The 21,466-nt window shown below is 35.4% G+C and overlaps 1 protein-coding gene across 1 annotated transcript in view; it reads right to left on the minus strand.

Moving 5' to 3' along the window:
• Positions 1–21,466, minus strand: part of SNTG1 (syntrophin, gamma 1) — a 164,243-nt gene that overhangs the window by 60,101 nt on the left and 82,676 nt on the right. The window contains exon 11 of the mRNA XM_009889797.1: positions 15,020–15,058. Coding sequence (XP_009888099.1) covers positions 15,020–15,058 — 39 coding nt within the window. The remainder of the gene's footprint in view (positions 1–15,019; positions 15,059–21,466) is intronic.

A 21,466-nucleotide genomic window follows, 5' to 3' on the forward strand; every position in this document is an offset into this window, starting at 1 on the left:
AAACTTCTTTTGCAATTTATACTGAGAAACTGTCCTATCTGATTATCAAAAGACTTCTGCAAGCTTAAAGTGTTCTTAAGGCTTTCTCAAGGCTGTTAGAGAAAACAGTTACTACTTATATACTCCCAGAATAATAAATATAAATAATATCTCCAAAAAATAACGGAACAAATTTAGACTAGAATTACCTTGCCTTTTAGCAACTCATTCATTTTTAAAGAATTCAGTTCATGTAACTGAAAGAAGAGAAAGTCATCGAGAGGTGAAATTTTATTTTCATAACTACAAACAGTAGTCATTTTTCTGCATAAATCCACTGTTTTTCAGCTTTCATAATCCATGTTCAGTTAATGATTTTTTTTGAATGAAGAAGTAGGAGTAGTGACATGGGCTTTTTTCTTTACTTCCTTACCAGCAGCATGATTTTGCTGTGAGAAAGAACGTCTATGAAAGGTCAGCTGGTGGTTAGATACCTTCATTTATTACCAAAAAAAAAGATAAATATTCAAGCAAAGCAAAGGCCAAATAAGCTGGCAATATAAAAATTTAATGTTCAAATCAATAAAGAATTGTCCCTAAGGTAATTTTGTCATTCATTAGCTATATCAAATAATCTTTTGTCTAATGAATTCACAGTTTTTGAGATCATAAAGCAATAGCTCTAATTAAGCTTAATTTCTAAATAGAAAATTATTAATATTCTTCCTCTATAAAAATGAGCAATGCAGTAAAACTTCAGTTTATATTTCAATTCATACCACGTAATAAGAAACTGTAAACTAATCCATAAATTTTACATATATGTGACTCCTTCCTTCTCAGAAACATCAAACTACACTTACCCTCTAATCTTCCTTTAAGTCAAAGTGTATTTCAAAGGTATATATAAAGAAACGATAAGTGGAACAGAAGACAGAATTCTGAAAGCAAGACATTCTCACAACCGTATTGGTCACTTATTACTAAATCCACAACAGCAATAGGAGTGACTAACATTTTCCTTTTTGTTAATCATTATCCTGATTAAAATATGACAAATAAGGCTTTGCTTTTGACAGTATAAAATTGATTTCCAGTAAAAATTCTAGAACAGTCACCAAATCTATCACACGTAAAAAATCACTAAATGAAAAAAAAAAAAGTTTAAAATACCTCTAAAATTCCATCAGAAATATATTTAGTACAGAAATACTTAGTTTGAACTTTCTATTTTATTTCAAATAATTCTGTATGTCAATCTAATGGTCTGAATGCCATTAGGAAACTAAGCTTGTATTTATGCTTATTTCATACTTCCTAGCCACATATGTAACAGAGAATTTTGAAAGCTATAGATTTTTCTTTTATTTTTTTTGCTTTTAGAAGGATTTTCAGTGAATTTTGAATGGTTCATGAAGACTAGTTTTGAAAAAATTACAGTTGAATGGATAAAACTTGCAGCATTTTAACAAATTGGTCCCAAAGAGTATTCATCTTCCACTACAGCTAAGTTCAGATAACATTATGGGTCACTGCTTCTCTCTTTCACCTGCCTTCAGAGTTTGAACTTGCGATCACAGTATTGAGGGATATTAATTGTTTAGCATAAATAAGTAAGTTTGAAGTAGAATAAATTACTTAGGACTATAATTTGGTGTGATTTGTGCTGCTTGCTTAGCTCTACTTAGCATGAATAGCTAGATTTGCTGAAACCTTTAGGCCGTGAGAAAGCTATTCTCAGTAGATGGTGCAACGTTGTTTAATCTTTTAGCATGGGAAAGCGCTGGATACCATGCTGATGTTTTGGTAGTGTTTCTCTCAAGTCCAAGATTTTTCAGTTTCCCACGTTCTGCCAACAAGGACAGGTGCACAAAGAATGTAAACCAGAAGATACAGAGTCCCCAACCCTTGACACAAACTGCAAATCAACAAGTTAAGAGCCTGCCTGCCTGGACACTGAAAAAGAATCCAATTAGATGTTAGAAGACCCATGACCAAAAATCACCATTGGACTAAAAGACGCATGGACAGTGCATGAAGGGCATGTGACGGGCAGGTGTATGGATCACAATGGTATAATTGCCCAGGGATTTCTTTGACCAGGGTCTTTCTCTTTGGAGGTACCCAGCCTAAGCTGTTCTTACTGCTGTATGTTCCATTTAAATTAATTATTTTATGAAATCTGATGCTTGAGACTCTGCTGTGGGAAACCTAGTGTCAAGCCTGAAGGAGGAAGCATGCACGGGAGCAATTGTGTGTATGTGTGACACCATGAACAGTGTGTGAATGCTGGGGCAGCAGCGTCTCCTTTAACACACAATAGCCTGAAAAATAAAATGTTTTTATAAAAACAAATGCATATTCTGCAATTGAAATCCATAGTATGTACCTCACTAGATCTCCAGAAAGAGATTGTTTCGTTATCTTGTGGCATTATGGCAAAGAAATCATTTACCAAAGCACTGTTGATGTCTTTTAGTAGCTAAAGAATACAGAAAATTTTGAATTATTTCACTTAGTGACAAATGTTATGAAATCTCCATTCTTAAATATATTCAGAACTTTACTGGGCAAAGTCCTGAGAAACTAGATTTATGTTGGCCATTATCTGAGTAGGGTTTTGACCAGATGACCTACAATCTAAATAATTCTGTTGTTCTACAAGTCTTTGATCTCAAAGCAGTCAAATCTGTTTTGGAATCTGTGTTAAAGTAGTCCTGAAGTACTATTCTTAGCAAACCAGCTTCAGCATTGTTTTTATTACAGTGCCACATTATTCTTTAGCAGCACACACAGTAGTACATACCAAATGTAGTGGTTCGCATTCTATAATCCATTTGTAGCAGTCCATTTTTTTTCTGAATTCACCAATTTTCTATCTATCTTCATTTTCAATGGGACAGTGTATCCAACTTCTCACTACAGACTTTCATCCTTAAAATATACCCAGGGAAGTAATTTTTAGGGCAGACTGCTTGTAGGTAAGGCAGCCTTGAGAATGAAGACAGTAGGAATCTCCTATTGCTCATAAACAGCCATTGAGAAATGAAAGATGAATCCTATCATCCCTTCTCAGTTGTTAATGGTGTGGGCTGTGTGGTTACGATTTGTGAAGGACTGATATTCTATGGAGACTGAGGAGGAAGGGAAAGGGGAGGTGAGAAGTCAGATGAGAAGAGAACAGAGATGCTAAATATCTTGAAATTACTTGAAATGCTATTGACTTTCTAAACAGAATGGAAAAGAAGCTGTGTGAAAGACTTATGATGTATAACTTGCATTCTTACACACTCTTAAAGTAAATAAAAATCTTCCTGAATCAAGAATTAAGAAAGAAGTGGGGCTACTCTGGGATCACTTAATACATTAATTTTCAAACAGTGGTATCCAAATACAACTGCACTGAGAATGAGAACCAGAATGCAATCCCATTCTGAAAGACAGCAAGGTAGAGGAAAACTACTGCTAAAATGTCTCCTCTAGGAGCTGAGAAAAATCTTGGGGGATTATTAGATCAAGAATAGCTATTCAGTATTTTCTACATAATATTGTTTTCATGCTTCTCTTCATAACTTAATTTTTAACAAGCATCTATTATTTTTTGCTTTGTTAGAATAAAGCCTGTTTTAATTTGCCTGGTGTTTATATTGAAACTGGGCTATTCTAAGGATCTTTCAGTGGTCATATGCCAATGGTGTCTGACAGGGAGTTAGCAGTAGAGTTCATAATATTTATTGAACTCATGTTCCACTTTATTTTTCGAAAATGGGGTGATGCCTTTCAATAGTTGATTTCTCTCTGACATCTTAGTATTTCCATGGATTTTGTTGTTTCACTAGAAAAGATCAGTCTTTAAGGAGTACTTAGTGACAATTATTTTCCAATAATATCAGAACTTTCTTCCACTCAGTTTTTTTTTAATTTTTTTTTTTTAAGTGTCCCACCATCATGAACAACAGAAGGATACAACCCCTATAGGATGTAACCACCCCCAAATTAAGATTGGGTCCTGAATGAAGCTCTAACTTCAGTGTTAGAGACTGAGGCTCTGTATCTACAGAGAGCTCTACAGAGGTAGAGGAAGGCTCCTTCACCCCCAGAGACGACAGCATAAAAAAAATCCGCTGTGGGTGCCATCTGTGTGGCTGAAGGAGAGATCCTGATGGAATAGTTCAAGGCCCTGTAAAGAGCAGACAGTGACCTATAGGAACTTTATCAAACAACTGATGGATGTAAACTCATAATTAATACTTAGCCAGAAGTCTCCTCTCACAGAGGGCATCTCTTCCTCAAGGCCTTTGTACATGTGTCCTTTTTGCATACTCTCCTTTCCCACTCTCTGGGGTTGGTTTTGAACAGCAGTCTACTTCAGCAACGAGCCCCTGCCATATTATCTCACCTACTGCCCTTAGGGCAGGCTCAAGGGAGCAGTAGGTTGGAGTGATGAGTGACTATTGCTTCTATTGAGCAAGTACCATAAACAGCAGGCTGTTAAACAAATAATGGGAAGCAGCATGATTTCTGGCTGTATATATAAAGAAAGCAGCTAGAAGCTGAATACTGTTGTATCTTGATCCCGCTGGACTCCAGGGAAACTCTGAGCATGCCAGTTGCATCGAGTGACTCTGGACACCCAGTGCTTACATGCCACCAAAGCCGCGAGGTAGAGGCCTGGTTTAGAGAAAGAAGCCAGGCATCTATCTGGACCTTGCTCAGAAGTTCCCAGCCACAGCATTGCCTATCTACTGCTTCAGACCCTTTCGCCTCTCCATACCTGCACCATAGAATCATTCTTCGCAAGTAAAGGTGGACTTTTTTTTTGGATCTAAACCCAGCATCACTAAGAGATATTCCAACAAGGAAAATGTTTATTACTAAATAAATAAATAAATAAAAAATCAGTTGTCAGCTCCTGAGAATTGTTTATCTATTTTCTGGTGTTAAATTTGTATTTGCTGTGTCATGAAATATGATGGACTTAATTAAGTTTGCTTATAGTAAGATCGGAAGCAAAAGTTCTCTAATGTGCTTAACATATAACAGATATTGCTCACTAAACAGTGTCTCCTTACCAGGAAATATAACTGCTTAAAAGACCAAAAAAGTGTCCTCATATTATGAATTCTAGGGGAAGTTTCTGCATTTGCAATTGACTACATTTTTTAAACATTTTCCATCAATTTTATCGTCAGTTTTCCTTCATACATTTTCAGTGATTAATACTTTTGGGGTTTTTTTTGCTTCTTCATTTGCAGGTAACCCATAAATTGTCAATTGCTTTGCACTATTTAACACATCAACTATTTTCTGTAAATCAGGTAGCAACTGTATCACCAGTACCATGGACTATTATTGTGATGAAAGGGAAAAGAGCAATGAGCATCTATGGTTCACAGAACTGTGTTCAGCCACTGTTCTTAGAAGTTCAAGAGATGAAATATTTTTCTGTTCACAGAGTATGATATGAAGCACCGATCATCTGCACAGATGTAAAGTGAATGAGAAAAAACAAAATGCTTATTCACCTCTCTTCTTGAAGTAAACTGTAATTAAAAATACTTTCTTTAAGCCTTTTGATTCCCATGTACACCTTCAATAGAAGATCTACAGTTAAAGTATATGCTTCATTGATTCCAATTAATTTATTTAGATGATACAATTCCCCAAGGAATAATGTGTGTATAGGCTTAGAACACCTTCATTCTAATCTACTAAAATTAATGTTATTCTTGGGAACTTTTGCTTGATGCAATAAAAGAGACATTACAATAAAGCATTGGAATGTTTTTATTTCTAGCCTCAGCCTCCAACAAAAATTCAAAAACGGCCAGAATGAATTAGTTTATATCTGGAAAGCTATTATGGATATTAATAATTCCTGATTTAAGGTGAGGTTAGAGAAAAAAAAAAAAGTTTTCCACATACTTAATCTTTCTACGTATAAATGTAAAAAAAGATGACCTATATCTTTTGTGGGTAGGGTGACTCAATTTCTCTCCCTTCCTTATTTCCTCTCTTTGTTACCACTTTTCAGGAACTTGTCAGAGAGCAGACAGGTACAGAACATATGCATCATTCAAGGTACCTATTTCTAAACAAGGATGCTGAAATTTGCTTCCTATCCTCCTGCTTTGTTGGCCAGTTTGGGCAGTAGCTAAAAATCCTGTCCAACAACAAAATGCATTAAAAACATGCAAGCATTTATTCTATTAGAATAAAAAATGGCCTTTTCTTTGTTTAACATTTGCTACTTGTTTCCAGTCTCAGACATCATAAATATCCAACTCCCCGCAAAAATCTGTCTTTTAAATTCCAGGTATCCCTTTCACTGTCTTATTTATGCCACATATCCCATTTCTTGGGTAAGTGGCAAGACATTGGATCCAAATACATTTAGAGACTTAAAGCAGGATTTAATTATGTCATGCATATAAATAGAACACAGGAATAAAATGACGCAACAAATGGGATCCCTTCAATTGCTATTTAATATCAGTGGTTTCTCACTGTCTGACCTCATCATAGATATGGAATTATGCTTCTGGGAGGAAATGCAAGTATTTGTCCATGTTAAAGCCTTATGACAAATCAGGAAGCAATGATTCCTCTTCTGAACTGCTGGGGGAAGGTGTGTGTGTGTCTGATTCAGAAGAACCCTGGATGCATACAGGCAGGTTCAGGTTTATTAAAAAAAATTAAGATCATACTGTTGCAAAAAGCAGAAGCTGCAGGGAAAGCCCTTATTATGGCAATATAACAATTACAGCACTCGCAAAGTCAGTGTGTTAAACCAGCATCTTTCATCTTCTAACCTAACCATCAAGCTAAAAGCTGAGGTATACAGCTCCTGTTGAAGCTATGGGTCTATGCAGAAAGATAAGCAAGACCCATGGGATCAGAGAGAGCCTGATTTCACAGCATATTTCTTCATAAAGTATATTTATCTATTTATCTATCTATTTATCTATCTACTTATTTATTTAGAGCAGGAACTTCCATTATTTTTTTGCAAAGAGTCTTTGTGAAAGCATTCAGAGCTTTGAACCTGATGTGAATGAAGCTTTGACTCAGACCCCTAAGCCACAAAGACAGAAGGGCTATCAGACTTGTCCCTGTGAGCTGCCCGAGGTAGCGCTACACCCCGTCTGCTTTGGATCTTATCCCAATGGTTCTCCATTCTTCAGGAACCAAATGGGTAACAGCTGGGCATCACATCACTTCCCCGCAGATTCCTAAGTCCTCTCTGTTATCTACCCTTGAAATGTCACTAAAATACGTACAATATCTAGTAACCCTGCTTCCAGAACCAGAAAATAAGTAACATTTGTTTATCTGTTTATCAATTTAGGATGCCACTTACTAACCTCTAGTTGTGGGATATATCTGTTTATTTCACTCAATTTTAAAAGCCTACAATAGAAGCACAGCATTTAGACTCGCCCCATTCATCTGCCCTATTTAAGCCTTTAGTGGAGAATACAGTACATTCATCCCTGTATTGACTACAGTCTGAGCACAGATCTAACACGGATGCGGTCACTAAATTTGGTCAGAAAAAGCTTGCCCTTACTGAAAGCAATTTTCAGGGCGTGACATTAATATTGCAGAGAAAAATAAGGTAGCTAATACTTGTTATACTAATGAGTTAGCATTATGAAAAAATACAAGAAGATAAATGAGAAAAATATGTAAATGAGAATGAAATCTATACTTGAGGCAAAATTGAATTTGCTGGACATGCAGAAATGATTTGATACACAGCTTGAGACTTGTAGTTTGAGATTTAAATAAGAACTTGATCTAATCATTCTTTTCTATCATCTGAATTTCCAGCGGGTGTCCAAATTACTTCCATCCTCTCATGAGCTATAGGGTATGCAGCCCTAGGATATAAGCACCGCTATCCAATAACTGCATCAAGTGACTCACAACATGAATGTTATCCAGCTCATCAGGTAACCCACTATGTTCAGGAAGCAGTCTGACCTTCCTCTCAAAAGTCAACATGTAGGTTTCCTCAGCCTAAATTCTCTAACAATCAAGTGTGTATTGCCTTTCTGAAACTTCTTTATGTCCTGAAGTTCAAAAGCTACTCTAGACTACAATGTAAAGGGAAGAAAAATATTTTATTGGCCACAGGAAGCATAGTTTTTTATACTAGAGAGTGCCTCAGAAGCATCAAAAAACAATTAAAGAAACTGCTTAGTGAAAAGTATTTCATATCAGCCAAACAAAGATATTTTTATCTGTCTCTATACATTCCTCTTATTTTACAGAAAGCATTTGAAGTATTAATAAGCAACATAAACCTTTCAAGGGTTTATGTTATGGAGTAATAATCCATGCTGAGTGCCATAGATGGCTGGCAATACAATCCAGGGTATTAGCACAGCATAATTTACACCCTATCGTGCACTTCTGCTTAATTTAACAGCAAGAACTCAGCTCCCCCTGTGTGTTTCTATAAACATTTAACAATAGAAACTTCATTCTAGAGATTTTCCTTCAAAATAAACCTGATCAAATCCTTACTGTGACAACAGATGGAGATAGAGCAGATGTACCGTAGGACCTAAAAGTTCAATAACTGTCAGTCAAGAGCTGCAGAATGGCTCTGAGGAACTACAGTCATGGTATATTGAAAAATAATTAATTCAACAGTCACACAAAATGAGGAAGAAAAAAAACCCAGTAAACAAACAGAAAACACCAAAGGAGAGGGAATATAAGCACTGTCCTTAATGTACTTCTAGAGTAATGATTTTGAATTGATTGATTGAATTGATTTTCTTTGAGGACATGTCACTATTCAGTATAAAGTTTAATCAGTCCACTTTAAAAATATTAATACTATAGCAATGACATCTTGGAGGTTATTATTCTGCAATTCAAAAAAATAAAATGGAGTGTGTTGTGTTCCATACAGATGTTTATCAGTAGAACAGATGTTCTATCAGTCCACATGTGCAATGCAATTCACCTTTAAGTGTAATAGAGCTGCAACACGTCTGCAGCAAAGGACACCGGCTTGAGTGACAGGGAAGCCAACCACTGTGACATTAGCATGTGTTCACCTTTATGCAGTGTCTATAAGTTAGGTTTAATAAAATAAACTCACTGAGCTTAATTTTTAGAAGTGATTTTAAATGGGATTGTTCTAACTGAGTAACTTTAATCAAACTGAACAGCAGCCTACTAAGCCCGAATATGTGGTCATATTACATAGCTGATCTGGTACAGCTGCATGTAGTTGTTTTTATTAAATTATATCATAATCAAGAGAAAATGGGCTTATCCATGTATATTTGTGAACATCATCAAGAACGTAAATACGCCCGCAAAACACTGGGATTCATGACAACTGAGTACTGTGGAATCTGACATGCACAATTATACTACAGTTCTTAGCCTTAGCGCGGCATCAGTTCATTATGCCATGATGTTGTTTGAAAACTGAGTTAAACACAGTTGCAGAGATGGAAACACTCTCTGTCTCATTTTCATACAATTCTCATTATAAACTGTTAACTTTGAATAGGACAGCTACCAATTCTTTTCCTTTAAATGCAGGGAAATTCTAGAGGGAAAGATTCTTCTTTAAAATTAAAATTATTTAACGAGAATATCTTATCTTCTGTAGAGACAAGACAAATCTTTCAAAAATGCTCACGCTGCCTTTGGATAGAAGAGAAATAGTGTTCAGCTTAAAGGATTATAGCACATTTCCCCATTATCCTTCTTTTTGGTGAATTCAGTATTGATGAAACGTGGAACGTTATAGACTTTGAATTAATCTTAATAGAGATGAGACATACAGCACGGGAAAGAAAGTTTTAAATACACCACTCTGCCAAGATATTCCAGTTTCTGTTTCATGGGAAACCTTGAGAATCGACTTTTGTCTGTGTAGTAGAGAAGCAAGGGACTATTTACTGCATTTATGAACATGTATGTGAACAAGTCCATAATCCAATAAAATGGAAAATCAGTTCCCCAGGTTTGCCATGTACTGAATATGCTTTGTAAAAGTGCTATCAGAAAGTTACAACTTTCTCAACTGCAATTTATAAACATTGTAGTTACTTGCATGTGTGGGGACAGGAGGAGGTGAACTGAAGGACAGACTAAGATTTAAATCTAAACCTCAAATTCCACTGCAAACCTAAACCAGATGTAACCAATTCATCCTCCTGGCATGGCGATCCGTAAATGCCAAATCCCAATAAAACCTGAATAGCAAATGAGGGTTATAATGTGTAGTAAAATCCCAGTAGCTGGAGGCAATACATTTTGTTTCCCATCCTGAGAAGGATCAGAAGAGTTTGTAAGAATGGCTATCTAATGTTGATTTTCCTAGATGCTATCAAATCGATTTTCAGCTGAGCTCAGCACATTCACAAACTCATGGAACTGAAAAGGAATGGCCGGTGCTTGTCCTCAATGCACCACCATGGTTTATTGAGGTAGGGTGTATTTTCATGTCGTTTGGAAAGGTTTAAGCAGGGAAGTTGATGCCACCTCTCAGAACTCACCGACCTAATGATGGTTCTCACAGGAGCTGACATTTGCTGTCCACAGTGTAACAGCTGAACAGCTCCAACAAAAGGAAACATGCTTGTGTTTCCTCTCCTTTCTTGGCTGATCAAACAGATAAACCTCTGGTGGACCCCTTGAAAAATGCTACTCTTTGTGCCTCTCTGATATGAGGTCTTTATAATTTTTCGTCTGGATTTATGGAAACTATGATATAGTATTATTTTTAGTGCATATTTAAAATAAATTTTATAATTTCAGTATCAAGTTATCTAATTTTTTTTTTCTCAACTGCTTCCTGGTTTTCTCTTAGATGGTACTATAGGTACCCCATTAATATAGTACCAATATAGAAAACACAACTTGATTCAAAGATGTTGCCAATTTTCTAATTTTTTACCACCTTCAAGTGGTAATCATTGTCAGCTCAGACAGGGGGAACTTTATTTCCCTCTTCTCCCACAATCTTCTTCAACAATATTTTGCCCGTGTGGTCCTTTTCCATCACTTTTTGCATCATCTTCCCACCACTATTAAACATATTAAGACTATTCTCAGAACTTCTTATTGCCTCATGCTGCCCATATAATTATCACTTTATCAATACTCACCATCTTTGAACTTTTAATTTCAAATAAAATGTATCTTATCTTTCTAATAATTTGTCAGACAAACCTACTTTCACAATTACTGCCTTAAAGGAGAGCTGCTACTCTATGTGTAATCAACAAGTCTTTTCTAATCACTTCTTCTTCTCTTCTCTTCTCTTCTCTTCTCTTCTCTTCTCTTCTCTTCTCTTCTCTTCTCTTCTCTTCTCTTCTCTTCCTCTTCTCTTCTCTCTCTCTTCTCTTCTCCTCTTTCTCTTCTCTTCTCCTCGCTTTTTAACTTTATTGCAGACATTGAAACTTTTGGATAACACTGTCAGCGCTACAGTAACTGCCACACCTATTTGGGTTCATTTTTTGACACGTTGTAATGCTAATGGATCTGTCTGTGCTGGTATTTTCTTCTCTAATTCAAGAATATATTCATAAAGGAATTATAATTGGATTTGTTCCTTCACTCTAGTTTGACAACTGCTTTGCCCCTTTTACCTTTAACAACTAATTAAAATCCACATATATATACATACACACATATTGATTTTATTTATATAAATATGTATATGCACATATATATATATATATAAATTCTAAGTGATTATAGCCTTCAATTACCCTGCTAGAGCTCATAAAAAACCCCATAGGTATTCATTAAGTGAAATTGTGAAATTAAGTATGTTGGGGTTTTTGTGGGTTTTTTTTTGGTTTTGTTTTTTTTTTTAAGCATAATAGAATGAAGACAGCAGTCAAAAGATTAACTTGCAATGTTGTTACTGTTGATGGAAAATTCTATGGAAAGTTTTGCTTAGACAGACAAAGGTGTAAAATCAAAACTTTCACATGCATTTTAGACACCAGTAATATCTAAGTGTGAGAGAGATATTAATCCCCTTAATAACTGGATATTTAGCAAAAGGAGGATATTGAGATAAAAGGTTAAATACTTAAATTTACTGGGTTTTATCATGAAACTTTTAGAAATAGGGGAAAGAAATGTAAAATATACTGTAGAAATTTTGTCACTAAGGGAGAACTGAAAAGCCACATGATCATACAGACCTTTTCCACCTGTATTGACTAAAGATAGTACTCTAAAAATTCTTAGTCAATAGATGTTTTTCAATAAAGTGGCTTTAAAAACGTTTCATTATAGGTGCTTAGAAACTGTTGGAGTTTTTCTTACTACTGCTTTTTACTGAACTAGATGCATAGGGCATGCAATAAGACACAGAGGCATTTCCATCCTAAGCAGATAACATTCTTGTAGTTCGGGCTCATCATTTTAGGTAATATATATTGTAAGAAAAAATCTAGAAGTAAAATCCCAATCAGGTTTTAGAGTTCAAGTTCATGATGTGCTTGCAGAAACAAGTTAAAACTAGCTATTCAACCTCTTCGACAAAAATGTATTTTATTAAAATATATGTCAAGATGACAAAAGCAGTCAAGACGATAATTTAATATTCAGCTAAATAATGATGTGCTAATGCAACAAGTAAAAAGGACCGTTCCTCCCCTGCATATCATGTTAATGTCTGCTGCCCAGCAGAAGACAGAAATTAACCTTGTATCTGTATAGTCTTTTCTGACTGTTCTCAGAAATACCTTATTTAACTTAAATTAGGTTATATTTCCTAGCTCCTTCTACAATAAAAAACTGCAACCCTCTTTACATAAGGTAATCCAAAAGGGAGTCTGCTTTTGAAATTAATGTTCCCGAAAATTTCAAGACATCCACAGATCAATAAACCTTTTTCTTTTCCAGTATTTAATGGGTAGTGAGACTGATAAGGTCTCATCAAATTGGGCCTCTCTCTTTTCAGTTTGATCTTTTTTTCTGAATTTCTTGAAATGGTCCATGGTAATTCCTTTGGAATACAGTGATTGATGCTGATGAGAGAAGAACACATTAATTTCAGGATGCCCTAACAGATAACATGACCAACAAGCTGTTCAAGCCAAGAAAGTTATTTTTGCTTTCCACTGGAATTCTAATGAAGAGGAAAATGACTTACTGACCATGCATGCCAAGAGTTCCAAAACAGCAGAGATCACTGAATTAATATGTTAGCCTGGTGGGACATTTTAACTGTTGTTTATATTTTTGTTTTCTTTTTTTACAGCAATAAAAGCAAAGAGATAAGTTCAGAGTAAATCGTAAGAGTGAAAACAGAGCTAGTTAACTGTTTTTTGTTTACTAGCCATTTTGTCCATCCTTCTTTTGAGATATAAGCATTTCTTTGCCACTGCCCGCAACTGATGTTATCGAAACTGTTCTAAAAATGCCCAAATGCAAGTGTTATTCTCAATTGCTGAATGTGGCAAACCACTTCATTTCTGTGACTTCAGGAGGCAAGAGTGAGACAAAAGTACCTAAAAATCTCAGCAACTGTAGAGCAGATGAAGAATTGAGAATCAAGGGTAAATAAAAACGTACCTAATTGTTGACCATGTTTTATTTATTCTAACTTACTTTATACATAACAATATAGTTCCTAGTAGTAGTAGCAGCAGCAGCAGCAGCAGTAGTAGTAGTATATTGTCGTTCATTTATTATGATTTGTGGACCTTCTCATGAAGAAAGCAGCAAAAAAAAAAAAAAATAGTAATACACCCTCCCTTGGGAGTTACACTCAGCACAATTCCATATTAATAAAGTTGGACCAGAGACAGGAGACTGAGAAATCTGCTGACTGGCTGAAGATGCAGTGTAAGGGAGGTGAAAGCACTTCTCTTCCTCAAATTTGTCCTCCTGAAGGCAAGTTTACAGCTCAGTCCTATACATATTTCTCTTATTCTACAAGGAAGTAATTTGTTCCTTTTGATAAATCAGATTTCTCTGTTTCCCCTTATTACAAGTTTCTTAAAAAGAAATACCCATTATGTAATAGTTGTGATACAGAACACATGTATACTTAATTAACTGGTCTAATGTACTAGACAGGTACTCTGTGATAAATAGCCCACCGCAAAAAAACTGTTGTTGTGCTATATCACAGAACAACTAATGGCATGACTGTAGCATGGGAACAGACTATGTTGCAAATGAATCTTTGCTCACTTTACAGTGTACAGAGCTTTACCCTGAATGTTTTTATTCATACTTTGTTTATGTCATTTTCTAAAATATATGCTGATCCTTTTGAGGAGGTGTGGCTGTTGTCCATTCTTACGATGGTCTCTAGCAACTAGAACCTCAGAATTTCAGCCTTTAACTTTGAGCTGCCTCTAGGTTTCCTGCTTCAAAAAAAAAAAAATATTGTGGAAAGAATAAATTTCTCAAGACATACAGCTCTATTCCTTCATCTCATGGATCCAATCACCTGCTATACATCTGTAGAGAAGAGCAGTAACTGTGCTCATTATGCATTTTGCAAGTAAACATCTCTAAGGAATCTTACTCCCTTTTTTAGGACATTGCAGTGCCTTCCAGTAACATGAGACTGCCAATGGATGAAATTGGAGACAGTGAGATGATTCAATCTGACCAAATTCTGCTACCAGCCTGCTCCATAACCTTGTGCAAATATTATTTTTTATGCCTTCACTTGGACAATAGAATTCATATATTTTTAGAATTTTAGAACACTGAAGGATACTGGCTAATTTTACAAAGCATAACAATCCCATTCCCCCTTTTAGATGCAATCTCAAGAAAACTTATTTATACATATATGTATTAAACAGGTTAATTTGAAAAGATTAGGCAAGTTCTTACTTTGACCAAACACTCCAGTTCCCTTTGACTAGAAAAAAAAAGAACAACTATTTTGAGGCAGCAAGGCACTCCCTGAAGAAAATCTACTGAGAATTCTTGAACTAGAATAATGCACAGCTACCGCAGAATTAAATACAGTTGAAATGAGAATTATAAATGGAAGAACTCCAAATTTTCATTTACTTACCTGCTGGTTTACGGGAAAATTCCTGTTGATTTTTTTAATCTATAAAATGAAAAAAACATAAATTAATACTCAGTCATTATAAGAAAAAAAAAACCTAAACCATTGGATTTTAGACACATATATCAGACACTCCTTTCCAAATTATGTATTTAAAAAAAAAAAAAAAAAAGAACGAAAATTAAATCTCCTGCAGTAAAGGGACTGCAATTTTGACAAGCTCACGTGAATAATGGGACGCATTGTAGTATAAGATCCCTGTTAAATCTTACCGTTATACCTTTTTCATGACTGATTTTTGGAACATCTTTTGTTGGTCTTACACCTCTGCGACAGTATTTTACTATATACAGCTTACTGCCATCTACCAAAGTCATGAAGCTTTAAGCAAATTCCTTTCCTTAAAGAATGATGGAAAATTGGGCTGGAATAGCCTTTGAAACATCCCTTACTCTACCCTTTTATCCTAGGAGCAAAATCAAGTGTGCAAATTCATTTTTGATAATTGTTCAAGTAATTTTTTCTGAAAACATTCAACAATACCCCTAGGTAAAAAGTACAGAGAAAACCAGTCTGAGACCCCTGAGTAGTTTGTTTTTAGCCCTGCAGATCATTGATTCCATCTAAATAAACGTTGCCAGCTTTCTGACACAGAAGTGTCCAATACAAGGAGAATTGTGTAGAACATGCCCGTTCCCACCATTAGTAGAATAAAATTATCCTTTTTTATTTTACGCAGAAGCCCTGAAAGCTTTTGAGCAAACCTAGTAAATCTACCATGTGCATTCATGACAGATACTTAATACCTACAATTTATTTTTCACCCTCTTATGTTAACTTTTCATAATTGTTTTTGTTGCTATGGTTAAATGAGTAAACCACATCTTTGAATTAAAGACACTGACAACTAGGAATCTATTGTATAGCCCTGAAAGCCCCAAAACCACCATGTAACATTTACACTGTTTCAACCAAAGGTATGATATGTTTTGGAAGAAAAGAAGAAGAATTTTCTCCAGTGTTTACAATATCAACTCTAAACAACTATATGCAGAGATGTGAGTGGCACTGTGTTTTGCAGACTTTACAAACCGACTGTTTGCTGCAGTGGTAACCTCTTTGCATTCTTCATGCAAATACTGAGCAAGTCTGTAAGTCCGTCGCTGACATCCCACAGTTTTGCTATCAAAGGATAATTCTCACTGTCAAAAAACATGCTGGGAAGCAATTTCAGTTGGCTTTCAAATGTATCCTGAATCAAAAGTGTCAGTAGAACATTTCCACCCTCCCTTCTTGGCATGTACATCAGCTTCGGTTTCCTCCTTTCTTCAGTGTAAGTTAAGGGGAAGCATTAAAGGACCCAGGATATTTGGTGGACAAAGTATTAAAATTAAATGAATCCACACTCTATAAGACACTAACTATCTCACACAATTTCTTAAAGGAAAAGGTGCAAGAAAACCACAGGTTTTTGACAGAAAAACAGACATTTCAAGACTTCTGTGACTTATTCCTAAATCTGACATGAAATAGTCCAGCATGATAAATCCCCATTTGTGTTAGGAGGTGCTATTAAAATCCTTGTCAAAACTGTGTATTTGCTTCTACTTTAAGCAAAGACTACAGCCAATACTGTGAAAAATTTAAGTTATGAAAGAACATTGTCAAGAAAAAGAAATTTTACTATTCTAAGCAAAATACTAAAAATATTTCCTTAAGTGCAAGTTACATATTAAATACTTTGATAGTATTTTTGTTTACTTCTTATATAGAGATTAATTCTTTTAACAGAAATAAAGTCCACTGGGAGACTTGTGTGCTTTTAAATATTCCTGGGAAATGTAAATGCACCACCCAAACACCATTTTCTCATTCACAAATTTCCAGCTCATTTTTTAAAGTACAATCTAAGCCCTTACTTTGCATAGTTGTTGTAACTGTTGTTACTTTGATGAATTAAAACAATCATGTTTATCTTTCAGGTAATATGGTGACAATTTTTTGAAATGCATTATTTTTAATTAGGCTATAGCTTGCAAACTGCATTACAGGTAATCAGTTATACCTGGAACTAAAAAATGTTCAGTGTGATTAGTTTTTGGAACACCCTAAATGTTTATCATTCACAGGCATAAATATTGGATGTTACACAAAACCCAAAAAAGTTCTACAATTAGCCAGAAGAAGTCACTGATCTTTAAGATTATGAAATACACTCCCTTGAGAATATGGAAAAAACCCACCACGTTAGCCAACATTGTTCTTCCCAGCATGTTACAAAATACAGTGAGTAAAATTTAATCTACAGATGACCCAGATCCACCAATCCTTAACTATCAAAATCTAAATGTACACATTTTTCACAAATGAAAAGAGCAAATAATATCTTCTGTTACTGGATAGATTATCTAAAAGAGAAACATTCCTTCAATCTTCCATAATGTTACTGAACTCATTGCAACACCATTATTTGTTAAGCACAACAACAGCATATAATACCATGTAACTGATACAAATGAGTAACATTTGTTTTCATCAGAGGACAGCAGGATGATACACTGCAAACATATATGCACATAACATTTTTAAATAAAACACCCTTGCAGATACTACTCTAAGAAAGGCAGGTGCTCTGAGAACATTCTTTAGAAAGATGTGTTTATCCAGAGCAATAAAAAGTCAGAGTGGAACAAAAGAAGACAAAAGAAGCAGCTAGTTCTGAAGGGAAAGATACAGGAAGCATTATGAAAGCTGAATTGAAGCTAGCAAGAAGTACCTGCTTCTACTTCATGTTCAGAAAAACAGGTGCTGAGGGGTGAAATTCTATCCTGGTTCAAAATCCATGAATGCAGATTATGAAAACAAAATTTCTAAGAACACCACAGAGAAAGTAGTTTGGGATTTGACAATGACCTAAATGTGGAAGGAAGAAGAAGAGGTCAAAAATAAGGTCTCTGCAGTATGCTGCTTCTAACGAGTAAGCAGGCAAGTGATGTTGATAAGAGACCAGTAAAGGAAGAATAGATTTTAGTGGAAGCTATCATAGAAGAATGGTTTGAAGCAAAATTGATTCTAATAAGGGTACAAACATATAAAACTAGATATGTTCAAAACATTCAGCTGGCAAAATATGTTAGGACACCATAGCCATGAAGAATACTGGACAGGGAGATGCTATGAAGTGAGACATAGAGAAGAATGCACTATGGCCAAATTCAGTTAATTTGGTGCACTAGATGTTGCCACCACAAAAAGTTTTCATTGTGATGGCTGTGCCTCTTCTGTAGAAGAAACAAATAGCATGGAACACATCACTCCTCAGCATGGTAAGCAGATGACCAGGCTTTGGTTTCAGGTGTGCACGATTGCAACTTTTGGTTGCTTTTTTTTTCTTAATTTATTTTAATTTAATTTAATTTTATTAAACTGTCTTCATGCCAGAGAAGCAGTAATCCGAAAGATACCCATCCATACTATTATCTTCTTGTGTGAATTGTACCCTATTTTTGTTGCCCTCTGCTGGAATGCAGCTGATTAAGCTTGCAAAAACCCGGGTTTTAAACTTTCACATTCAGTTGAAACTGAACTGAATTGTTCATTCATCTGAGAGCTACTATTTCAGACCTTCTTTGAGCAAATAGCACTACAAGATGATTTTAAAGTGTAATCTCAAACCCACTATTTATTAGGGGTTTGTTTGACCTTTTTTTACCTATTTATTTTAATGAAATTTGCTATTCCAATGTAATCACGGGATCCTCATGAGATGATGAGGAAATGTGCCTTTCAATGAGCCCATACCACCCTAAGGACTCTTATGGGCAGTATGATCTACAGATAAGGGTACTGATTCGAGGTTTTTCCAATTCTTAAAAATTTAAATAGAAGCAATGATATGTTTGAAAACTCTATGTGTCTCATGCTTGCTTTAATCCTATTTCCTGAAAAACTGTATTATAAATGAGAAACTCACAGTTCTAACGTTATACTGGGAAAGATGATTAACGACAATGTGAATCTTGGGCATCACAACTGGTCGTCTGCAAGAAGCAATAATACAGTAGGTGTTAATTGTCAGGACAGAGTACTTGACAGAGACCACTCCCTGGGACCATCTACAGAACCCCCAAGACTGAGGGGCAACCTTTGGAATGCGTGGGCACCAGCTCCTGCTCAGTATTTTGTTGACTTAGACAGTAGATCAGATTCTCCCACACTTTCACGTATGATTTGATCTATCATTTTCTTGAAACCTGTAGCTGTCATGTAGCTTTGCAGGTCTCCTTCCTTATCAGAAATTTTCCAATTAAAAAAGAACCCTTTATTATTATTTTAATTTATGCCGGCCATATATATCTGGATTTCCCAAAACAATTTAGACTCCGTATGCTGATTTGCATTCATTAACAGATAATTAAAATATAATAGCTTGACAAGAATGTAAATTCATTAAATAGTTCTTAACTTTATCTCATGCATTAAAGCCACAACACAGTTCATGCCATTGGGATGTTAACTGATTGCGACAGGTAGCAAGATCACTACAATTTGGAACACATTGCAAGAAAACATGAATCCGTGCTGTGATAAACTTATGTTAATGAATGAGAAAGAAAGAGTAAATAGCATTTGGAATTATTAGTTGGTTAGTCTTATTTTCTGTCCTTGCTTTTTTTTTTGCTCAATGCCACAGGTAAGATGTGGTAAGACTGTGAAATTTTGTTACTCAAGATTATACGTGCATTGAAAAAAATCAGGGAATCAGAGAAAATTTAGAAGAAGCATGCAACAGTTCACAGAAAATACATCATACGTTGGTAGATTCATTCAAATATATGTTTAACTGCCTATAGACTGAATGTAGGAATTCTCGATGCTGATTTTACAAGCTGTCGTAGATTTTAGAGTTTAGGCTGAAAGTCCATATAAACTTACGATATGCAAAGTGACCTGTCAACATGTTCTGGAAAATATGGGAGCATAGGAACTATCTCATGCAACATTTATGTCTGCTTCCTGATCTACCAGGGATGATGCCATTCTCTATTGTCTGTTGATCACATCTTACCAGCTAAATGGTTCAAAGGATAGAAAGATTGGGATTCCTGCCATGACTTCTAGTATTTTGATGCCTAACTCAGATTTTTCTGAAAACTGGATGAACTGGATTGCAAATGCACTCAGCCTGAATGAACACAGCATCAAGTTCCTTGAAGGAAGAAAGGGAAAAAATAGAATACATGAACATTTAGATAGAGGAGAGGCTTGATGCAACACTGAATAATGCATAAACATGACCTCTTCTTTAGAGTCTGTTCCTATACATCCCTGTAGGCTGAATAATTCTCACTATTTCTAGATGAGAACAAAAGTGAGAAACAAGATGATACATGTTTCAACTTATATAATAAATGTTATAAAATCTCTCTTAGGAGTCAAAAAATTACAAAAAGAGATCAAATACTTTTAAGGAGTACAGACAATTAAGACACAGTAGGCATAATTCTGGAAGTCCCTTATCAGCTGACTGAAGAAGTCCCAAAGTAGCAGCTGGCTGGAAGGACGAAGGGAAATATAACTACACTTTTGTTATTACCACACACAGGACTAGATGGATCTTTGTTCTGGTTCAATATTAGCACTTAAAGTTCTCCTGGATCATCTTAATCCATCTGGAAACTATAATTTTTCATTTGAATCCCACACATAAGTAGAGGAAAAAAGGCCTGAGATAGTCTTGAGGTCTCATCTGGAAAGCAGTCCTATAAATCTACAAGCTTCCTTTTAAATTCTTGTACTGACTGCCCCTGTATTAGCCAGATGTACAAAGTATATTGAGAGCTTGCATGTTTTGGTGAGCTCCCATGCATGCAGATATTTGATAAATATTCTGGAGACAACAAAGGATGGCTAGTAAGACTCAGGAACGCTCCCCCAGAAAACTGACTGGTTGAATACAAATCATTCCTAACAGAGGTCTGGAACAGATGTATGGAAAGAAGATTTGTATATTGAGAGTTATTATCAATTTATGGCATGTAGGGGCACTATTGAAGGACAAATGGCCATATGAACTATGATTTCAAACATCAAACTTCTTTCGTTTGCTTTCTCACTCAAAAGGATCCAGTGATGCATGGAACACTACCAGCACAGCAGTAACACATAAATATTACAAAGAAATACCAGATTTGTGCCTATTACATGAAAATATAGTGGGAACCCTAAGGACAAAAGCACAAAACCTAGTCTTCGCACATCTGTGATGTTCCAATAATAGACTGCAATTACTTTTACCTAAATTAATTTTTAAAAAAAGGTTCACCTAACAAATGAATGACTTCATTTAATCCTGCAATATTTAACACCTATTCCTAAGTTTGGACATTACCTTAATGATAATATTGCTATTGTGCTTCTTTAAAGAAGATACTTGTGTTACAAACAACA

The sequence above is a fragment of the Charadrius vociferus genome, unplaced genomic scaffold, assembly GCF_000708025.1.
Source record: "Charadrius vociferus isolate BGI_N301 unplaced genomic scaffold, ASM70802v2 scaffold8, whole genome shotgun sequence".
Lineage (NCBI taxonomy): Eukaryota > Metazoa > Chordata > Aves > Charadriiformes > Charadriidae > Charadrius > Charadrius vociferus.